This window comes from Chlorocebus sabaeus, chromosome 13 (genome assembly GCF_047675955.1).
Source record: "Chlorocebus sabaeus isolate Y175 chromosome 13, mChlSab1.0.hap1, whole genome shotgun sequence".
NCBI classification, from domain to species: domain Eukaryota; kingdom Metazoa; phylum Chordata; class Mammalia; order Primates; family Cercopithecidae; genus Chlorocebus; species Chlorocebus sabaeus.
This window is the reverse complement of record NC_132916.1, coordinates 34,841,944-34,864,943: the sequence shown is the minus strand read 5'-3', so window position 1 is coordinate 34,864,943 and position 23,000 is coordinate 34,841,944. Positions and strand designations below refer to the sequence as shown.

At 38.3% G+C, this 23,000-nt stretch overlaps 1 protein-coding gene across 4 annotated transcripts in view; it reads left to right on the top strand.

The window, feature by feature from the left end:
* The window catches only part of CDK19 (cyclin dependent kinase 19), a 215,930-nt gene that overhangs the window by 129,738 nt on the left and 63,192 nt on the right, over nt 1–23,000 (top strand). For all 4 annotated transcript variants that reach the window (XM_008007334.3, XM_038001010.2, XM_008007336.3 and 1 more), the window contains 2 exons: nt 17,848–17,958; nt 20,840–20,980. In XM_008007334.3, coding sequence (XP_008005525.1) covers nt 17,848–17,958; nt 20,840–20,980 — 252 coding nt within the window. The remainder of the gene's footprint in view (nt 1–17,847; nt 17,959–20,839; nt 20,981–23,000) is intronic.

Here is a 23,000-nt window from a genome sequence, read left to right as displayed (position 1 = left end):
TTAAGGGCTTCTTTCAACCTGCAGCCACTGCTGAGTTAGCTGGCAGACTTCCACGAGGTCCCCTGTGAGGTAGAATGGCTTCCCTCAGTCTGCATTGGAGAATGCATGCAAGGCTCTTCCCACTGCTGCTCCTGCCTTTGCATTCCTCACAACTCCCTACATCAGCTCCTGTGCTGGCGGGGGTCCTTCTCTGTGGCTTGGATTTCCAGGTTCCCTGGTGGGGATGTATATCTTGGAGGCAGTCTCTCCCCCTCTCACACTCAGGAGATTTACAGTTTTTTGCTTGGTTCACGGTGTAGGCTGCAGCCTGCTACTTCTTTCAAAGGGTCTGTGGATTTTTTCAGGTTTCCTAAGTTCCTGTGTTGCTTCTTGGAAAAACAGTTCCCAGAGTGAGTCTTTACATGCTATTTTGCCTTTGCTAGTGGGAGAGGTATGCTAACACTGCCTCCAGTCTGCCATCTTGGAAAAAAACCTTCCCTGTATTTTTTATATATATATACATATATATATATGTATATATATGTGTGCGTGTATATATATAGTTTTTTTTTTTTTCCGGAAATGGAATCTCGCTCCGTTGCCCAGGCTGGAGTGCAGTGTTGTGATCTCGGCTCACTGCAACCTCTGGCTCCCGGGTTCAAGTAATTCATGCCCAGCTAATTTTTGTATTTTTAGTAGAGACGAGGTTTCGCCATGTTAGCCAGGCTGGTCTCGGACTCCTGACCTCAAGTGATCTGCCCACCTCAGCCTCCCAAAGTGCTGGGATTACAGGCGTGAACCACCATGCCCGGCCTTCCCTGTGTATTTTATTTAAAAGAAACTTTCCCTGTAGTGGGTGTTTGTTTGAAGTGTATGGAAGTATGTGACCAGAACTTACGTCAGAGAACATTTCAAAGAGGAGAATCTATGTGAGATTTGACCCCTCCTCCTGCAAAAATATGTATATAATTTATTTTCAAGCATCTTTGAATAGACATTAAATATCAAAGCTTAGAAATTCAAGGAAAGCTTACTTTCAGATTAATGTTGTCCTATGTGCACTGCAAAACACAAAATTATAGAAAGTTATGGTGTTGTGACTTATTCTTCATTATCATAATTTAGTGATTCATTGTTTAACATTTTCATAAAAGCCACACGTAATAATGTAGCTCTTTAAAAAAAATAAAGTTATCACTCTTAGTGGAAATACTATTTTTAGAATTTATTGATTAAAATTAGTAAATGCTTAGTATAAAAGAAATCATTTATTTCATTGTGGAAACTCATCCACCTCTGTGTTTTCTCATAACACATACCAAATTTTCTTAGCAGAGTGGGAAGGAAGTGGAATTTTTGTTTAATGGAAAAAAATACAGTAGCTATTTCCTGGACTGTATTTGGGTCAGATCATTTAGCTGCTTTCCTTATTACTACTGTTAAAGTTCCTGTGAGGTCTTCAGGAACTACAAATGGATAATGTGTCTGAGCCTTGACTTCACTGTGTTAAATCTTCTCTAGAAGCATAGTGATCTAAAATACATTGAATCATTGGTACTGGTAGTTTAGCCATTAATACTTAAAACCCTTGGCTCTAATTTGTAAAAGTTAGTACAGTTTCTTGTATCTGGGGTGGGGTGTCTGACCACTGATAATGCCCGATGTCCTGAGAAGTGGAACTTCCAACATGTGTTAGGTAAGTTCCATCAGAAAGCTGACCTCCTCCTCTCCCTTCAGATCCTCAGCCAGTGCCATCTAGGAGGTAGAGAAGGGTATGAATTCTAGGGGGCTTTACCTGATAGCCTGTTTAGTAAAAGCAGAAAATGCAAACTATATATTTTATTTTTAATTAATTAATTAATTTTAAGCATAAGTATGAGGTCTCACCGTGTTGCCCAGGCTGGTCTTGACTGCCTGGGCTCAAGCAATCCTCCTGCCTTGGCCTCCGAAAGTGCTGGGATTATAGGCACAAGCCACCACACCTGGCCGAAACTATGTATTTTAGAAGTATAAGTTATAAAGATATGGGTTAGGTGTAAAACCAAATAGCCTGAGTTTGCACTGACATAAAACTAAGGTTTACTATGGCCACATAGGATAAAATTACACTTTATTATGCTTAATCAAATGTCAATTTCAGATTATTTTTCAAACCTATGATTATTTTTCAAACCTATGATTATTTCCTTGAGAAATCTATTTAATGTGTTTTGAATATTTTTGTAGGTGCTTGATAATGGCGGTTTTGAAAATAATATTTTCTCAATATGGAATAAATTTCATTTAACCAACATGTTTGAAAACCAATTCTTGTACTGTTACTTTCATTTACTCATCCAAAATTTGTTGAGTGTCTACTTTGTGTTAGGTCCTGTGCTAGGTGATTTTATTAATATTCATTGGGAAAGATAAGAGATACACCCTATCACATAGTGATGGAAATCTGCTGTAGCAAGTTTAGAATAAAGTAGGGATTTTATCTGATATTTACACCCAGAAGATGAATAGTGAGAGGGTTCTTTTAGCATCTGTGTATTCATGATATAATGAAAATACCTGCCAGCACACATTTTTGCTGGTTAATGCCCAAATTCTCAATTTCCTCTTCTTCCCAATAAGGCACACTTCCTAAGGAGCACCTTTTCTGACTTTCTTGACTAGGTTAGGTTTCCTACATATGCACTCTGTATTTTTCCTTAATAATATCACCGTAATTGTAATTTAAGAATTGTCCGTCTTGTCTCTTCAGTTCCTTTTAGGCTGTAAAGTCCCTAAGGCTCCCAGTGCCTCAAATATGCTTGGCACTCAAATGTTTTCTAATGGTAGTTTTAGACTTTTTTTTCCCATTGCAATCTGCTGGGTATTTTCCATCATGCTTCTGCCTCTTTCCCATGTCCCAGGACAAGGCTTCATGGGAGGTAATGGGCAGAATTCTGTGCAATGGCGATTTAGAAGCCAATTCATGATGATTGCATATGGAGCATCCTGAAGGTAAAGGCCATACATATGCCAATTATGATACTCCCTTTTGCAGGGGGAAACCCACTTATCCTTAACTTGGATCTTAGTCACCTGCCATATTTTTGGTTAAAATCTTTACAGTATAGTTTTAGCTTGAGCCTCAGGCCCTCCAAAATAAATTATTTACAGGAAAAATAGTTTTAACCTTTGGGGTGAATAGCTTTGAATGTTCTATTTAGGAGCTTTAACTTTGAAGCCATTTAAAATTTTAAAGTAGGAGAGTTAACAATTTATCAGACTTTTTATCTTAGGAAGATATTCTGATGTCAATGCATAGAGTATATTAGAAGAGATAGGAGACGGATTATCACTTAGCCAACATTTGTTGAAAATCTACATGTGTTTGGCTTGTGCAAGACAATAGAAATGTATAGATGGAAGACATAGTCCCTGCATCTCACAATCAGTTAGGGAGAGACAGATAATTATACTATGTCATAACTTTATTTAATTAGCAGTGTGTTAAGGGTAATTCAGTATGGATGGGAACACAGAAGAGACACTTCAGAAGAAGAGTTTCAGGGAAGGCTTCTTAGAAAAAGTGATAAATGAGTTCTTTCTAAAAAGTAGGCATTTATCAGGCAAAGAAGATAGGAAATATTTTTCTGTACCTTTCTAGGCAGAGGGAAGATCACCTGTGTATATACTGGTTAAGGTTTTTAATTTTAGTTATCAAGGTAAGAATTAATGAATGATATTTAAGAAGCAGAGTATGTAGCACTTGGTGAGTGAACACTGGTTATAAGGTTTTCTTTTCTTTTTTTTTTGAGACAGAGTCTGGCTGTGTTGCCTAGGCTGGAATGCCGTGGCACAATCTTGGCTCACTGCAACCTCTGCCTCCCTAGTTCAAGCGATTCTCCTGCCTCAACCTCTTGGGTAGCTGGGACTACAGGCACAAGCCACCATGCCTGGCTAATTTTTGTATTTTTGTTGAGATGGGGTTTTGCCATGTTGGCTAACCTGGTCTCTAACTCCTGACCTTAGGTGATCACCTGCCTCAGCCTCCCAAAGTGCTGGGATTACAGGTGTGAGCCACTGTGCCCAGCTGATGATAAGGTTTTCAGCCTGCCTTGATGATTGGGAAATATTGGCATCAGTGCAGGTATAGTGAACACACTAGGAGGTAAAGTTGGGCAAGTGATACTCAGTTTTGGATCTGTGGATTTTGAATTACAGTGGGATAGCCTCTTGGTTGTATTATATTACTCATCTTGGGAAATTGATGTCAGTTTAGAAGTGACATTAGGGCTAGAGACTGAGATTTGGGATTCACCATAGAAGGAGCAGCTAAAGCTCAGGTCCATGGGTAAGATGTTAAGAAAAACTGTGGAATGGAGAAGGATAAGAAAACTAGAGACAGAATTTGGAGAATAAGTCAATACTTTTTTCTTTTAAGCCGGAATCTAAATAAGGAGTTTTAAGTTAGTTTCACCCCCACCCCCCACTCCTTGTTCCCCACCCCCCGCCCCACCATTCTATTTCAAGGGGAGAAAAGCATAAATAAGAAGGACATAAACATTTGTTAGTAGTTGATTAATGAAATCCCAAGGGACTGAAAGACTGCCCAGCGTCTTATAGCAATGTAAAATCAACAGCAACAACAAAAATAAGTAAAGAAGGCTACATAGAGTCAAATGAAAATTCCATTTTGTTTAAATGTCAGGACAGGAAGTTTTTAACAAGGAGGGTTGCAAGCAAGTTTACTTAATGAATCAGTAAATGAGTTAGAATACCCCACAGAATTCCAGGTAATTAAGATTTTACTTTGTAAACTCTTTGTTTTAGTTTGTATCTGTTTCATTTTTCATATTTAGATTGTGTATATTCAGAGTGCCCTTGATTTATAGGAAGTATATCCAATTTTCTCATGTGGAATATGTTAATAAAAGATTAAGGCTGGCCATGGTGACTCACGCCTGTAATCTCATGGTGGCTCACTCCTGTAATCTCAGCACTTTGGGAGGCTGAGGCGGGTGGATCACCTGAGGTCAGGAATTTGAGACTAGCCTGGCCAACATGGTGAAACCATATGTCTACTTAAAAAAAAATACAAAAAATACAAAAAATTAGCTAGACATAGTGACATGTGTCTGTGATCCCAGCTACTTGGGAGGCTGAGGCAGGAGAATCACTTGAACCTAGGAAGTGGAGGTTGAAGTGAGCTGAGAGCTGAGATCACGCCACTGTACTCCAGCCCGGCAACAGAGTGAGGCTCTGTCTCCAAAAAAAAAAAAATAATAATAATAATAATAATTAAATACTTATACTAAAAAAGAATAGGTATGCTCTCATAGTCAAGGATATGTGAATTTCTTATTTATCACAGAGCTTACTTGGTTTCACATACCTCTCTTAGACCAAGTACATGCAGAATTTAGAAGTCAGAGTAAATGAAACCAGATTGTTGAAAAATGGGAAGGGAAATAACTTTCATATAGCCATTTTATTATTATAGAAACTACTAAATGGGTGTTTCATGGACTTCGGCAAGGAAATGCTGTGGCATTTTGCAACTCAGCCTGGCTCTCTAAGTATCTCTGATGTCAAAACTAACCGGAGTGGTTAGCATTGAAATTTTCACTTAAGTACAACAACAACAGCCACTGTTTATCAAGAACAATGCCAGGCATTCTATGTGGATTATCTAATTTACTCTTCATAACATTCTTGCAAATAGTGGTGGTTAAAAATAATAAAAGCTGTAATTTGTCAAATGCTTAATTTATTCCAAGCATTGTACTATGTACTTTTTTTTTTTTTTTTTTTTTGAGACAGAGTGTTGCTCTGTTGCCCAGGTTGGAGTGCAGTGGCACCATCTTGACTCACTGCAACCTCCACCTCCCAGATTCAAGCAATTCTCCTGCCTCAGCCTCCCGAGTAGCTGAGACTACAGGTGCCCACCATCATGCCTGGCTAACTTTTGTATTTTTAGTAGAGATCGGGTTTCACCATATTGGCCAGGTTGGTCTCAAACTCCTGACCTCAGGTGATCCACCCGCCTCAGCCTCCCAGAGTGCCAGGATTAGAGGCGTGGGCCACCATGCCTGGCACATTGTGCTATGTATTTAATCTATATTAATTTATTCTTTGTGGAAACTGAGTTTATGTTTGTAAGTAGACATCTTATTCTTCTATGAGATTCAGAAGTGTTAAGCGACTTGCCTTATGTCTTAACTGCTGCTAGTAAGACAGGATTCAAACTCAGCCTCTGATTCTAAAACCTGTATTTTTTGCCTTTTACTTACTGCCTCACTGTCATTTCAATTGGGTGGCAATAGGGAATATTGACCTCCCTGGAGCTTATGACTGGTAACCAAGAAGTGTCACTAAAGTAAAATGAAGCAGAAAATTTAGGGCCACCTTGAACTGGAGCTGTGTTAGTCTGTACAGACCCCTTTTCAGAGTATGAGTGCCACCTGCTGGAAGGTTATGATGAATCTGATGTGGTTTATAAAGAGCAGCTTCCAAAAGGCCTGTCAAAGGTGTGAAATTGTCAACTTTCAAATACTAAACCTTAAATTACAGTTTTAGGAGTACTGGAACATTTTGGAATTAGGCAAATCTCCTATTTGCCATTATACACACTACTTCATTTACCTTCAGTTCTTTGGGAAGGGGGAAGAGGTGTTAGACATTTAAAAAAATGATACTCAGTGCTTTCTAAAATAAAGTCAGCGATACCGTTCTCACCAAGGGGAAAGATTGATGGTCAAATGAAACACACTGTTACTTAAAAGAGATCAAAGAATAGAAAATTGAATTTACTTTGAGATAAGTGAGTTATTGAAGTATAAGAGGACGTTTCCATTCAGAATACCCTTGAAAAAGGAGTCAGGGACCCATGGGGACATCATAGACTTGGAGAACAGAAAGTGAAAAGGGAAGAAAGATGTATAGATAAAAATACAAATGGATTCTGGAATTTTTAGTCTAGTACAGACTCTCTAAATTGAGTCAGGATCTACAGAAAGTTTAGAATTCTAATTGTAGATTATTTTACGTTTAGAACAGTGAAAAGTGGACACTTTAAAAATAGCTACTTATATGCGTTGAAAGGGGCTCAGAGAAAATATTAGCATGCTCATTGAACGTTCTTCATTAGGCTCCAGTGGGATCATGTTACTGAGCTGTGAGTATCTGGCATGGAAGACGTTATCAGGTAATACGAGACACACAGGAAAATCATGGTCTACTTAATTGCTATTTAAGTATGAGTACACATGTTTGTAGTTGTGTGACATCATGTTGAACAAATATTTGTTAGACGAGAGATTAAAGTCCGTTGGTAAAATCTAGTTTTGCCAAGAGACGGGGAAAGTACAAGTATGGCCATCTCCTTCTTTCAGTGTGTCCCTTCTCAGATAACCACATGAAAAGAAGCTGACACAGTATGATAGTGTCTTATTTTGGTAGGTGGATTTCTGGAAAGGTCTGTCTTTTGGTGTGTGTATGTATTTGTTTTTAAATTAAAAGAGTAATGCTCATTGTAGAAAACTGGTAAAATAGAAAAAATAGAAATATAAATTATACGTAATTTCACACCCAGAAATAACTACTGTTAATGTTTTGGCATATTTCTGTTGGGTTTTTTGTTTTTTTTGAGGCGATGTCTCACTCTGGCGCTCAGGCTGAAGTACAGGGGTGCGATCTCAGCTCACTGCAACCTCTGCCTCCCGGGTTCAAGCGATTCTCCTGCCTTAGTCTCTCGAGTAGCTGGCACTACAGGCGTGTGGTACCACGCTCGGCTGATTTTTGTATTTTTAGTAGAGATGGGGTTTCATCATGTTGGCCAGGCCGGCCTTGAACTCCTGACCTCAAGATACCAAGTTATCTGCCTGCTTTGGCCTCCCAGAATGCTGGGATTACACGTGTGAGCCACCACGCCCAGCCTATTTTCTGTTTTATAAATATATCTCTTCATATTTTATTTATTTATTTATTTATTTATTTATTTATTTATTTATTTATCTGGAGACAGTCTCACTCTGTTGCCGAGGCTGGAGTGCAATGGGACGATCTCTGCTCACTGCAACCTCTGCTTCCCAGGTTCAAGTGAGTCTCCTGCCTCAGTAACTGGGATTACAGGCATGTAGCACCACACCCAGCTAATTTTTGTATTTTTAGTAGAGACGGGGTTTTGCCATTTTGTCCAGGCTGGCCCCGAACTCCTGGCTTCAAGTGATCTGTCCAACTCGGCCTTCCAAAGTGCTGGGATTACAGGTGTGAGCCACTGCACTCAGCCTGTGGTCCTTTTACATTATATCACAACATTATAGTCTTTCCTCGAGTAATTAATGTATTTTAGTATATATATTTGAGGCTACAATATGTGGCTATTTACCATAATTGACTTATCAGTTTTCTTATTGAACATTTAGGTTGTTTACTGTTGTTCATTTGTTTCTTTCAGTAAACAGCAGTAGAAAAGTTAACTTCTTTGTTTTTTTCAGTAGATAGAGGTAGTGAATACACTCTTGTGTAATGTTTATCCCTTGGACATAACTACTAAAAAGGTTAATCTCTGCTTCACTTGTGTTTCCCTGTATCCCCTGTTCCTTTGTGTTATTTTCTTTAGGATTTTGTAGCACTTATTGTGCTCACGGCCCTTTCAGTAAACACACTCATAGCACTCCTTTGCTCTTCGAATTATACACCAGGTTGAAGATCCCATCCTGAGATACTCAGAGCTGTGTTTCTGCTCTTTACCTCAAGCCAGCACTCTTATTCTTCTAGTAGAGTAGGTGCTAATTTAAAGAAGTCTTCCTTTTTAAGCCTAAAGTAAATGGAGCTTGTGGAGGGTTAGCGTCCCTGGAATAATTATTTTAGATATTGTCTATTCAATTTGTTGAAAACAGAATCATTTAAAACACCTTTTGAAAGAGAATAACTTATGAAAGGGTAGCAAAGTTTTTTTAGGTTACAGGCCATTAGTAGTTATTTTGTGAATAAGAACCAGTTCTGTAGATTTAATTTATTTGACAAATATTTATTGAATACTTATTATGTGCTAGGTACCATTTTATGCACTGGAGATATAAAATCAACAAAAATCTTTGCCTTCATGGAGCTTATATGTTAGTGGAGAGAGACAGACAGTAAATAACATATAAACAGTTCCATGTCCATTTAGTAGCTTCATGTCAGACAATAAACAGCTTCATGTCAGTTCAAGTGACGTATTTCTGTACGATGAGTATTAAATGGCTGTTTTCAAAAAAGGTAAAATTATGACTGTGATACAGGTATAAGATGAACACATTTTAATGATTTTATTTAACTTTCTTTTAAAACATTTTTTTTATGTTTTTAGAGACAGAGTTTCGCTCTTGTTGCCCAGGCTGGAGTACAATGGTGCGATCTTGGCTCACTGCAACCTCCGCCTCCCGGGTTCAAGTGATTCTCCTGCCTCAGCCTCCTGAGTAGCTGGGATTATAGGCACCCACCACCACACCTGGCTAATTTTTGTATTTTTAGTAGAGATGGTGTTTCACCTTGTTGGCCAATCTGGTCTCAAACTCCTGATCTCAGGTGATCTGCCCTCCTTGTCCTCCCAAAGTGCTGGGATTACAGGCATGAGCCACTGTACCTGGCCTTCTTCTTCTCCTTCTCCTTCTCCCTTCTTCCTTCTTCCTTCTTCTCTCTCTTTTTTTTTTTCCTTTAGAGACTGGGTCTCACTCTGTCACCCAGCCTGGAGGGCAGTGGTGTGATCATAACTCACTGCAGCCTTGAATTCCTGGGCTTGAGCAGTCCTCACACCTCAGCCTCCCCAGTAGCTGGGACTACAGGCCTGCACCACCATGCCTGGATAATTTAATTTTTTTGTTGAGACGGGGCTCTTGCTGTGTGACCAGACTAGTCTCAAACTCCTGGCCTTAAGTGATCCTCCTGCCTTGGCCTCCCAAAATGCTAGAATTACAAGTGTGAGCCACTGCGTCCAGCTTATTTCGCTTTTTGAATGAAGGAACCAAGTCGATATTATAGCCCATTCAAAGGAGAAACTTTAAAACACATACATGTACAGATCAGGAATATTGAAATGGATATGCAAATTGAAGCAAAACTGGCTTCTTCCACTATTGGGGAGGGAAGTCAGTGAACCTCTACTGACAGCACAGAATTTGTATGCTTATAGGTGAGAATTACTCTGTATCGTTTTCAATTATGTGTAATGTACAGAGTTGTAAAATAGATTCTATAGAATCAGAGTCAAGTAACTGAAAGGATGGGCCCCTAACAATTTTTTTCTGTTGAATCACAAATAATTTTTCTACCTGAGTTACTAGAAAGCTTTTGGTTTTCTACAATTTCTTTAGAATTGTAGATAAGGGATATAGAGTTACGGTATGTTTGAGAGTGTTAGTACTTGCAGAAAGGTAAAGTGCAGAATGGTGGTTACGATTTTAAATAGAAAGGCTAGGGAAGACTCACTGAGGAGGAGATATTTGAGAAAAGAGTTAAAGTAGATGAGGTTTTTGCCTGAGTAACTGCAATGATGGAGTTGCTATTAACTGAGCCTGGGGAAGAGCATTTGGAATACAGGCTACTGGAGATACTTGACTAGAGGGTAGTGGAGGTAGAGAGCGCGACCTCAGTTTTGGCCTTTAAGCTTTCAAATGGAGCTGTTGAGGCAACTGGATACACATAGCTGGAGTTCAGGGGAGATGAGTGGACTAGAGGTAAACATCTGGGAGTTAATGCATATGGGTGACATTTAAAGCCCCCAAACTAGATGAGGTCACTTAAAGAGCTCTTTCAATGTGTCAGGCATTATGCTAGTCACTAGAAATATAGAAATACATTTAAAAATGTCTTTCTGGGCTAGTGTGGTGGCTCACATCTGGAATCCTAACATGTTGGGAGGCCGAGGCAGGAGGATCACTTGAAGCCAGAAGCTCAAGACTAGCCTGGACAACAAAGTAATACCCCATTTCTACAAAAACATTAAAAAATTAGCTGGGCATGGTGGCTCGCACCTGTAGTCTCAGCTACTAAGGCTAAGGCAGGAGGATGGCTTGAGCCCAGGAGTTTGAGACTGCAGTGATCATGCCACTGTACTCCAGCCTAGGAGACAAAGTGAGATCTTGTCTCAAAATAAATAAGTAAGTAAGTAAAATTGTCTTTGTCTTCAAGAACGTTGTGGTTTAATGCAGGAGGAGGTCAGGGGAGAGATGCAAACAGCTAAAACATTGTAAGATACTCAATATAATTCAGTGAGGCCAAATCTGAGAGTCATGAAACATGTACAGAAGGTAGTCAAAGGGTGGTACCTTTTCTAATAGCTGGCTTCTCCACTGACCCATTTACTCTAGCATGTTGCCAGTGATACTAGAGAACCTCATTGGTGACACTTCTGCATAGCTTACAAGACTCCCTTTATATGGTCTTTGCCTCATATCTTGCTTTGATTCCTTAGACTTGTTCATAGTGACAGATGATCAGTTAAGGATTTTTGAAATATCACTCCTGGCTACAGAGTAAAAGATAAATTAGAAGTAACAAAAAAGATATAGGTAATATTGGCTTGCTATTTCTTTGCCTCAGTCTGCCTTCATGTTGATATTTAGTGACTTACAGAAACCAATAGGGTAGAAAAAGCATAAGAGGTACACAGAAATAGAAAGTGCATATTGATGCTCTAGAAAATGCAAATTTGGGGATTAGGGAAGAATTTCTAGTAAATGTGTGTAGTTGTAAACCTTACACTCTTCCCTCTTATACAGGCAGACCTTAGAGATATTTCAAGTTTGGTTCCAGACCATTGCAGTAAAGCAAATATTGTAATAAAACAAGTCACTCAAATTTTTTGCTTTCCTAGTAAAGTCATATTTATTATACTGTAGTTTGCAGTATAAGCATACACTGCTATAAGTGTCCAGTAGCATTATTTGTAAAAATGTATATATCTTAATTTAAAAATACATTATTGCTAAAAAGTGCTAATGATTATCTGAGCTTCCCAGGTTCATAATCTTTTTGCTGGTGGATGGTCTTGCCTCAGTGTTGATGGCTGCTAACTGATCAGAGTGGTGGTTGCTGAAGGCTGGGGTGGCAATTTCTTAAAATAAGACAACAATAAAGTTTGCTGCATCAATGAACTCTTTCTTTCTTGAAAGATTTCTCTGTAACGTGCAATGCTATTTGATAGCATTTTCCCATAGTAGAACTTCTTTCAAAATTTGAGTCAGTCCTCTCAAACCCTGCCAATACTTTATCAGCTAAGTTTATGTAATATTCCAAATTATTTGTTGTTATTTCAGTGGTGTTGACAGCATCTTCACCAGGAGTAGATTCCATCTTAAGAAATCACTTTCTTTGCCCATCCATAAGAAGCAACTCCTCATCCATTCAGGTTTGATCATGAGATGGCAGCAATTCAGTTAATCCTCGAGCTCTACTTCTAATTGTTGTTCTCTTGTTATTGCTACCATATCTCATTTCCTTCCTCCACTGATATCTTGAACCACTCAAAATTATCCATGAGGGTTGGAATCAACTTTTTCCACATTCCTGTTAATGTTGATGCCTTGACCTCTTTGAAGGAATCATGAATGTTTTTAATGGCGTCTAGAATGGTGAATCCTCTCCACAAGGTTTTCAATTTACTTTGCTCAGATCCATCCAAGGAATCACAATCTATGGCAGCTATAGTTTTATGAAACGTATTTGTTAAAGAATAAGACTTGGAAGTCAAAATGACTTCCTGATTCATTGGCTGCAGAATGGATGTTATGTTAGCAAACATGAAAACATCATTCATCTCCTTGTACATCTCAATCAGAGCTTTTCGGTGACTGTGCATTGTTAATGGACAGTAATCTTTTGAAAGGAATCTGTTTTCTAGGTAGTCAGTCTCAATAGTGGGCTTAAAATGTTCGGTAAGCCATGCTGTCAACAGATGTGCTGTCATCTAGGCTTTGTTGTTACATTTATGGAGTACAGGTAGAGTAGATTTAGCTTTTTTTTTGAGTTGGAGTCTTGCTCTTGTCGCCCAGGCTGGAGTGCAGTGGCACAATCTCGGCTCACCACAACCTCTACCTCCTAGGTTCAAGCAATTCTCCCGTGTCAGCCTCCTGAGTAGCTGGGATTACAGGCATGTGCCACCATGCCTGGCTAGTATTGTATATTTAGTAGAGACAGGGTTTCTCCATGTTCATCAGGCTGGTCTCAAACTCTTGACCTCAGGTGATTTGCCCGCCTCAGCCTCCCAAAGTGTTGGGATTACAGGCTGAGCCAATATGCCCGGCCATTTAGCATAATTCTTAAGGGTCCTAGGATTTTCAGAATGGTAAATGAGCATTGGCTTCAACTTCAAGTCACCAGTTGCATTAATACCTAGTAAGATAAACAGCCTGTCCTTTGAAACTTTGAAACCAGGCGTTGACTTCTCTCTAGCTGTGAAAGTCCCACATGGCATCTGTTTTCAATAGAATTCTCTTTTGTCTATATTGAACATCTATTGTTTAGTGTAGCCACCTTCATCAGTGATCCTAACTAGATCTTTTGGATAACTTGCTCCATCACCTTGCACTTTTATGTTATAGAGGCGACTTCTTTCCTTAAGCCTCATGAACTTAACTCTGTTAGCTTCAACCTTTTCTTCTGCAGCTTCCCCACCTCTCTCATCCTTCACAGATTGAAGAGAATTAGGGCATTGTTCTGGATTAGGCTTTGTCTGTCTGTCTGTCTTTTTTTTTTTTTGAGACAGAGTCTCACTCTGTCACCCAGGCTGGAATGCAGTGGTGTAATCTCGGCTCACTGCAACATCTACCTCCTGGGTTCAAGTGATTCTCCTGCCTCAGCCTCCTGAGTAGCTGGGATTACAGGCACCTGCCACTACACCCAGCTAATTTTTTGTATTTTTAGTAGAGATGGGATTTCACTATGTTGTTCGGGCTGGTCTTGAACTCCTGACCTCGTGATCCACCTGCTTCGGCCTCCCAAAGTGCTGGGATTACAGGCGTGAGCCACTGCACCCAGCCAGCTTTGTTTTAACGTAATGTTGCAGCTAGTTTAATCTTCTCTCCAGATCACTAAAACTTTCTCCCTATCAGCAATAAGGCTGTTTTGCTTTCTTATCATTTGTGTGTTCAACAGAGTAGAACTTTTAATTTCCTTCGAGAACTTTTTCTTTGCATTCACAACTTGGCTAACTGATGCAAGAAGCCTAGCTTTCAGCCTGTTTTAACTTTTGGTGTGCCTTCTTCAGTAAACTCAACCATTCTAGCTTTTGATTTAAAGCAAGAGATATGTGAGATTCTTCCTTTCACTTGAACAGTTAGAGGCCATTGTAGTTTTATTAGTTGGCCTGATTGCAATATTATTGTTTCTCAGACAATAGAGAGGCATGAAGAGAGGGAGAAAGATGGGGGAACAGCTGGTGGGTGAGGCAATCAGAACACACACAACATTTATAGATTAAGTTTGCCATCTTATGTGGTGCAATTTGTGATGCTTCAAAACAATTACAATAGTAACATCAAAGATCACTGATCACAGATCACTGTGTAACATATAATAATACTGAAAAAGTTTTAAATGTTGCAAAGTTACCAAAATGTGACACAGAGACATTAAGTGAGCTTCATGCTGTTGGAAAAATGGTGCCAGTAGACTTGGTTGATGCAGGGTTGCCTTCTGCTTGGGAAAAACACAGTATCTGTGAAGCAATGAAGTAACTATCTGTATGACATATTGAAAGGAGACCTAGGCAAGGTGCAGTGGCTTACACCTGTAATGCCAGCGCTTTGGGAGGCTGAAGTGGGAGGATTGCTTAAGGCCAGGAGTTCGAGACCAGCCTGGACAACATGGTGAGACTCTATCTCTACAAAAAACGTTTTTTTTTTACAAAAGTGACCTATATGGTGGTTTCTCAAAAAATTAAACATGGAATTACCATAGGATCTAGCAATTTCACTTCTGGGTATATATCCAAAGGAATTGAAAGTGGGGATTCAAATAGTTACTTATACACCAATATTTAGGGAACATTGTTCATAATAACCAAAAGGTAGAAACAATCTAAATGTCTATTGAGGGGCAAATGGACAAACGAAATGTGGTCTGTACATACAATGTAATAGTAATCAGCTTTAAATAGGAATGAAATTCTCATACATGCTACAACACAGATGAACCTTGAAGACATTATATTATGTGAAAAAAGGCAGACACAAATAGGCAGACTCTGTATTGTTCCACTTATATGAGCTACATACCGAGAACAGTCAAATTCATAGAGACATAAATTAGGATACTGGTCATCAGGAGCTGGGGGTAGGTGGCAACCTGGAGGTATTGTTTAATGGTATAGATTTTCATTTTGGGATGATGAAAAAGTTCTGGAAATACACAGTAGTGATGGTGGTTGTGCTTAATCCCACTGAGCCAGGATAGGTAGTGGGATTAAGTAAATATACTAAGTATATCTGGTATACTTAAAAATGATTGAAATGGTAAATTTTACATTATGTATATATTTTACCCCAATAAAAAAGGTGATCTAGAAATACAATGCTACTGTAAGAAAGAACAAGGAAGATTATTTTTATTTTTTTCTTTTAAAAAATTTTTCTTTTGTCGAAGCTCTTCTTACCTGAAGGAAGTATTTCTAATATTGATACTGTCCTAATACTAAGAGATTTCCAAGATAGAGTAAGGGCAAAAAAAAAAAAAAAAAAAAAAAAGGTGCAGAGCAGTGTGTATATTATGCTATCTTTTGTGTAAACAATGCAGGATAAAATATATATTCATATTTGTTTTTATTTGTATTAAGAAACATTGCAAGGATGAATAAGCAATTAATAAAAGTTGTTACCTCCAGGTAAGCAAGAGGAGTGGTAGTGAGACATTTCAATATATATCCTTGTGTATACTTTGATCTTTGAACCATATAAATGTATTATCTAGTCAAAGTAATTTTTCAACAGAGGACTTAAAATGAATTTATTCTAGAGGGATCAACAATTGGAAGTCACAGAGAATGTAGTTTTTTAGAAGTGTTGATTAAATATTGCTACTGTGACATCCACTTTCCCAGACAAGCAAGGTCCAGGAATCAGGGATCTGTGCCAATGCTGGGTGTTTCAGGAGCCTGGTTTAGATGCAGAAGTGGAGTTTTACTTTCCCATCTACCTCAGGCTGCAAAGAGAATATATTTTGCATAGGGAATAAAGGCAAACTCTTTAAGTTCATCAATATCAAGGAGTTAGAAAGAAGGAGACAGTCATTGTGCCTGGGGTGAGGTCTCTTAGCAGGGTCTAAGTGCTTCAAGGCTGGCCATGGCAATGGGGTCATTAAAAACAGTGTTTGCCAGAGCCAGAGAGCATGAACTGTTCAAAATGGCAAACTCTCTAGATTTTGGGAGGCCAAGGCAGGCAGATCACTTGAGGTCAGCAGTTCGAGACCAGCCTGGACAACATGGTGAAACCCCATCTCTACAAAAGATACAAAAATTAGCCAGGTGTGGTGGCGCACACCTGTAATCCCAGCTACTCAGGAGGCTGAGGCAGGAGAATCGCTTGGAGGCGGAGGTTGCGGTGAGCTGAGATTGTGCCTTTGCACTCCGGTGTAGGCAACAGAGCAAGACTCCGTCTCAAAAAAAAAAAAAAAGTTATTAAAGTTATTAGAATGGGTGAGCAATTTATTTTTCTCTGCCTCATTGATCTATTTATATGTCTGTCTCCCTTACCACATTGTGGGAACTGAAGACATGAACTTTAGCTGTAGTGGAAAAAGCATGGGCTTTGCAATCAGGCAGATCTATTTAAGTCCAAACCCCTTCTCTTTCTAGCTATTTGACTTTGGTCAAGTTATTTTTATCACACTGAGCCTTGGGTTCTGTGTACATCATAAAATTGTTCTAAATATTAAGTGAGAGAAAAACATTTGTATATAATCATCTTGCATATAGAAAATATTCAACGAAGTTTTCTCTTTCTCTTTTTGCATCTTCCACAGAGCTTTATATTTAAAAGTTATTCAAAATATTTATTAAATTGAATATGTTTCTCTTTACCTATGAAATCTGAACCCTGGTTAAGGACAGCCTGAGGCAGGCATATTTCTAAGGCTTTTACCTTGAACAATAATGTCATTGTTGCTAAATATTTTATCAAGCAGCTGTCTGTTATGCGCAAAGTGCTGCTTCTGCTTGCTGCTCTGGTTTATCTTTCCTCCATATCATCAGAGTCCAGCTTAAAGCTTTTACTTTGTGAAGTCCTGTTCCTTTTCTTCTGTTTACAGAACCTGTTCTCAACTTCAGTTTTTATAATTGGGCATGACAGTCATTCCCTTATACTCACTACTCTTCAAAAAACCCTCAACCACACACTCTAGGGATGGATAAGTATAGGAATTGTTAACTATCTTTCCTTGTTTTGTCACATATTTCTTGAGCACCAATACTGTGCTAGGGTAGATATAAGCAGTATTAATATATGATTCCTGCCTCCCAAGGAACAGTTTCTTTAGTAAAAAAGATATGCATGTACAAAAATATAATTAATTATTTAATGATATGATATTATTTTTGTTTGCTGTTTTACATTTACCATTTAAAATCATATTTTTAAAAACACATTCCTGCTTGCAGTCTCTGACAAGAAAGAAAGTAAAACAAAACAAAACACATACACCCATGCACACAGAAAAAGGATTGGAAAGATACGCACCAAGATGTTGACAGACCTTATCTCTGAATAGAGGTATTTTGGGTGGTATTTTTAAATTTCATTTTGCTTACCTGGATTCTCTAGATTTTCAGAAATTTCGTTTTGAAGTTATAGGACATTCATCATTTCCCCCTCCTTGCTAACACAACAGTGACCCCTCTCTTTCTTTTGCATTCAGCTTTTGCGAGAATTGAAGCACCCTAACGTGATCGCATTGCAGAAGGTGTTCCTCTCTCACAGTGACAGGAAGGTATGGCTGCTGTTTGATTATGCAGAGCATGACTTGTGGGTAAGTATAATCTCACTGTATTTTTAGGATTATTTTATGTAGGTATGGAGCATATTTATATAAATACATATTGTTAATGCACAGAAAGGAAAACTTGCTCTGTTAGCCATACTTCAAAGTAAATATAAACATAAATGTTGATTTTGAAGAATTTAAGCAATAAACTAACATTTTACTGAGGAGATAGTATTTGTAGTATTTAGAAATTTTACTTCAGAAAGATTTTAATGAATGGGAGACTATACTTTTTTGGGGGGGGGCGGGGGGCGGCGGGGAGGGAGTTTCGTTCTTGTTGCCCAGTGCAATGGCACGATCTTGGCTCACTGCAATCTCTGCCTCCCAGGTTCAAGCGATTCTCCTGCCTCAGCCTCTTGAGTAGCTAGGATTACAGGCATGCACCACCATGCCCAGCTAATTTTGTATTTTTAGTAGAGACAGGGTTTCTCCATGTTGATCAGGCTGGTCTCGAACTCCCAGCCTCAGGAAATCTACTCACCTCGGCCTCCCAAAGTGCTGGGATTACAGGCGTGAGCCACCACGCCTGGTGGGAGACTACACTTTTATGCAAGTAATTAATGGCAATTTACTAATATGGATAGTGAAGATTAAGGATGTTTTATCAACGTATGAAAGAAGCAAAAAATTCTAATTCTTATCTTCAAATTAGGAATCAGAACATTTAAACACTTTTATCTGAGGAACTGCTAAAAGTAACAAACTTCAAATCTGGCAATAAGTTCAAATTATGGATAATTAATTTAGCACCCACTATGCCTGGCTAATTTTTCAAAAATGTTTTATAGAGACAAGGTTTTGCCATCTTGCACAGGCTGGTCTTGAACTCCTGGGCTCAAGTGGTTTTCCTACTTTGGCCTCTTAAAGTGTTGAGATTACAGGCATGAGCCATCACACCCAGCCTTGTTTGTTTGTTGGTTGGTTGGTTGGTTGGTTTGAGACAGGGTCTCGCTTTATCACCCAGGCTGGAGTGCAATGGCAAAATTATGGGTCACTGCAGCTTTGACCTCCTGGGCTCAAGCGATCCTCCTGCCTCAGCCTTCCAAGTAGCTGGGACCACAGTTGTATGATCACACGTGACTAATAAATTTTGATTCAATATAATGTGGTTTATCGTCTGTATAAGTTATAAATCTCTTGAGGAATAACTTTAACAGACTCAGGTCTTAAAGAAACTTTCAGAGTGTATGCTATTATAGCAGATATGGACAAGAATTTCCAGTGTGTTTTTTTCAATTCTTTTCATGGATATTCATAGACATTGTATTTTCCCCATTTTTCTGTATTCCCCTATATGTCAACCAAGGCTTACTTGATAGTGTATGTACTTTACTTTGAACATCAGTGAGGTGATGAAAGAAGATGATGTAGTACATTGGAATAGTCAGGTCCTGTAGAACTGTACTGTCCAATACCATATTTCAAAATAAATATAATCATAAATGTTGATTTTAAAGAATTTAACCACTAAACTGACATTTTACTGAGAAGATAGTATTTGTAATATTTAGATAAATCACTTCAGAAATATCTGAAGTACACACATTGATTTTACCTGTGTCTTTTTTTTTTTTTTTTTTTTTTTTTTTTGAGACGGAGTTTCGCTTTTGTTGTCCAGGCTGGAGTGCAGGGGTGCGATCTCGGCTCACTGCAACCTCCGCCTCCTGGGTTCAAGCAATTCTCCTGCCTCAGCCTCCTGTGTAGCTGGGATTACAGGCATACGCCACTACGCCCAGCTAATTTTGTATTTTTAATAGAGACGGGATTTCACCATGTTGGTCAGGCTGGTCTTGAACTCCTGACCTCAGGTGATCTGCCTGCCTTGGCCTCCCAAAGTGCTGGGATTACAGGTGTGAGCCACCACAGCCAGCCTCTTTTTTTTTTTTTTTTTTTTTAATGTAGCTGTTAAAAAGTGGAAAGTTATACATGTGGCTCCCAGTATATTTCTACTGGAAATCACTGCTATAGTATAAACTCTAATTTTCTATTATTTCTTAAAATCAAATCAGTGTTATTACCGAGCAGTTTATAAAAATAAGAAAGCTGTATAAATAGCTTAATAATTTTACATACCATTTGGTCATCTTAAAGTTACTGGAGCACTATTGACAATTTCATCAGTATTGTTTGCATAGTGTTTTGATGGTCCTCAGTGTCCATTTTATGTTTTGGACAGAGACAGGAGTGGGGTGGGGATGGAGGTGGAGGTGGGAGCACTGGGGGGGCCGGTAGCATTTTTTGCCTTTCAGTACAATGTTTTTATAACCCACAATATGTGGATATAAAAATTTGAATATGATGACCCGGTTTTATTTATTTCAATGGGATTTAATTTCCTATTTTTTCTCTCTCCTCCTTTTTAGCAATTTCATATTTAACATTAACTCCCAGGAATATATTCCTATTTATTCTGTGCCAAACAAAGATGGAAGTTTTCCAATAATTCAAATATACACCTGATCAGTGATGTTACCCAAGTGTACTAAGTGCTAACTTTTTATAGAAAGTGAAGATTTATAGTTTTTCTTTCTTTTTTTAATCTTTCATTCTGTCGGTAGAGAATATAATACTCTTCTTAGGCAGCTGTTTCAATATCAGTCCTTTTTACCTTTTGGTCCTATTTAATGAAAATCTTAATGGTTTCAGTAAATTTAGTCATTATAACCCCTCATTAACAGGGTCACATTCACCCTCAAAATAGATTCAGTTTTGGTTGAACTTATTATTCAAATTATTTTTCTTTGTGTCATTATTGGCCTTTAATAAGTAATTTTAAAATATAGAGCATTTATTACAGCATTGATTGTGTTTTATTGGCATAGATATTAGCAAAGACTATATTATTATGTTTTTTTTTAATTTTTAGCATATTATTAAGTTTCACCGTGCATCAAAAGCAAATAAAAAGCCCATGCAGTTGCCAAGATCTATGGTTAAATCCTTACTTTACCAGATTCTTGATGGTATCCATTACCTCCATGCAAATTGGGTGCTTCACAGAGACTTGGTAAGTCTTTTTCTTTTAAATTCATCAATATGTTTTTCCCTCCTCTTTTAAAAAATTTATTTTCTTCTTGGTACCATTATAATAAAACATTAATTATAGAAAAACTTGAAAAGATACCTAAGCAAAAAAGAAGATAAAAATCACCCATAAACCTGTAATCAAAAGATTAACACTATTTAACATTTGGTGTATATCATTCCATTATATTTATGCATAGCTGTAAAATATCAGTGTGATTTTGAACAAATGATTACTGTACAATTTTAATGGAGTAGTCACATGTGAAACATGCACATTTCAATCCAATTTGTTCTTCATATTATTGCTCATTAGTAAAAATGTAATTAATATTGAGTTCTCATTTTTCTTTCCCTTAAAATCTAAACTGAAATAATGACATTGCATCTAGTAAAAAGAATGTTATCAATATTAATAAACAAATGAATAAATAAATCTAACAGGTGGTATATACTTATGAGGCAAATTAGCTGCAATTTAGTGTTTGATTTTACTTTTTTATTCGATATACATGTAACCATCATTTACTGATATCTAATTATATTGCTAGGTATTCATCTTCACACTGTTGTTATTTTAGTTTATGTTGATGCAAGTTTCTTTTGTTTGTTCTTAAGAAGATATGGTTATGGAATAACTGTAATCCTCATTTGCTCCTCAGTTTATCATCAGAGATTTTATTTTGCCCCCACAAAGTGATTTCATGATCTTTTGTTTCTTAGGCTTTTGAAAATTCTTGGGATATGGTAGGGATACATGTAGGTAAATTCCATTTTATTAACTGATGAGAAGTGTTTATTGATGAAAGGATCTAGTTAGTATCCCTTGGGACCTTGTCAGTCAGGGCTACTCATCTGACTTGACCATGTCTTGCTGTGACATTGTATAAATTGGGGTCAAATGATAGTGACCACAAAAGATGCATTTACCATATTAATAGGAGCATTTCTCCTTATAATTTTTTTTTTTTTTTTTGAGACAGGATCTCACTCTCTCGCCCAGGCTGGAGTGCAGTGGCACCATCTCGGCTCACTGCAACCTCCGCCTCCTGGGTTCAAGCAATTCTCTGCATCAGCCTCCCAAGTAGCTGGGATTACAGGCACCCACCACTATGCCTGGCTAATTTTGTGTGTGTGTGTGTTTTTTAGTAGAGACTGGGTTTCACCATCTTGGCCAGGCTGGTCTTGAACTCCTGACCTCATGATCCACCCTCCTTGGCCTCCCAAAGTGCTGGAATTACAGGCGTGAGCCACCACGCCCGGCCTCTCCTTATAATTTTTAACTGTAAGATATTTGAGACTTCCACATGTCCACTTTACTATTAGCTATGAATCAGCATGTTTTAAAATGATTATTGGGCTGGGTGTGGTGGCTTATGCCTGTAGTGCCAGCACTTTGGAAGGCCGAGGTGGGTGGATCACTTGAGCTCAGGACTTCGAGACTGGCCTGGGCAACATGGCAAAACCCCATCTCCAACAAAAAATACAAAAATTAGCTGGGTGTGGTGGTGTGATCCTGTGGTCCCCGCTATTCGGAAGGCTAAGGTGGGAGGATGGCTTGAGCCTGGGAGTTGGAGGTTGCAGTGAGCTGAGATCACTGCAAACTCTGCCTGGGCAACTGAGCCAGACCCTATCTCAAAAGAAACAAACAAAAAGATTATTGGGTACATAATGTTGTTCTAGATCATGAGAAGAACTCTTTCATAAATGGGCTTTTAGATTTTAATCTGCCATGCACTTTGTGAAACATATGCAGGTTATATATTTGAGGTTATGTTCATCTTTGAATCATTGATCAAAAATTTTTATTGAAGATTAATGTATCTGAGCTCCTCTCTCTTGTTTCATAAAATTGTATATTTTGTTCTAAACAGCATAGCTTAACATATTTTATTCATGATATGGTCACGTGAATGTTCACTGATACCAAAATTTAGTATGCCAGGACTCAATGTCCTCCCAATTCGGATTTGCTGCTGCTTTAGTGTCCTCTCTTTTGGTTA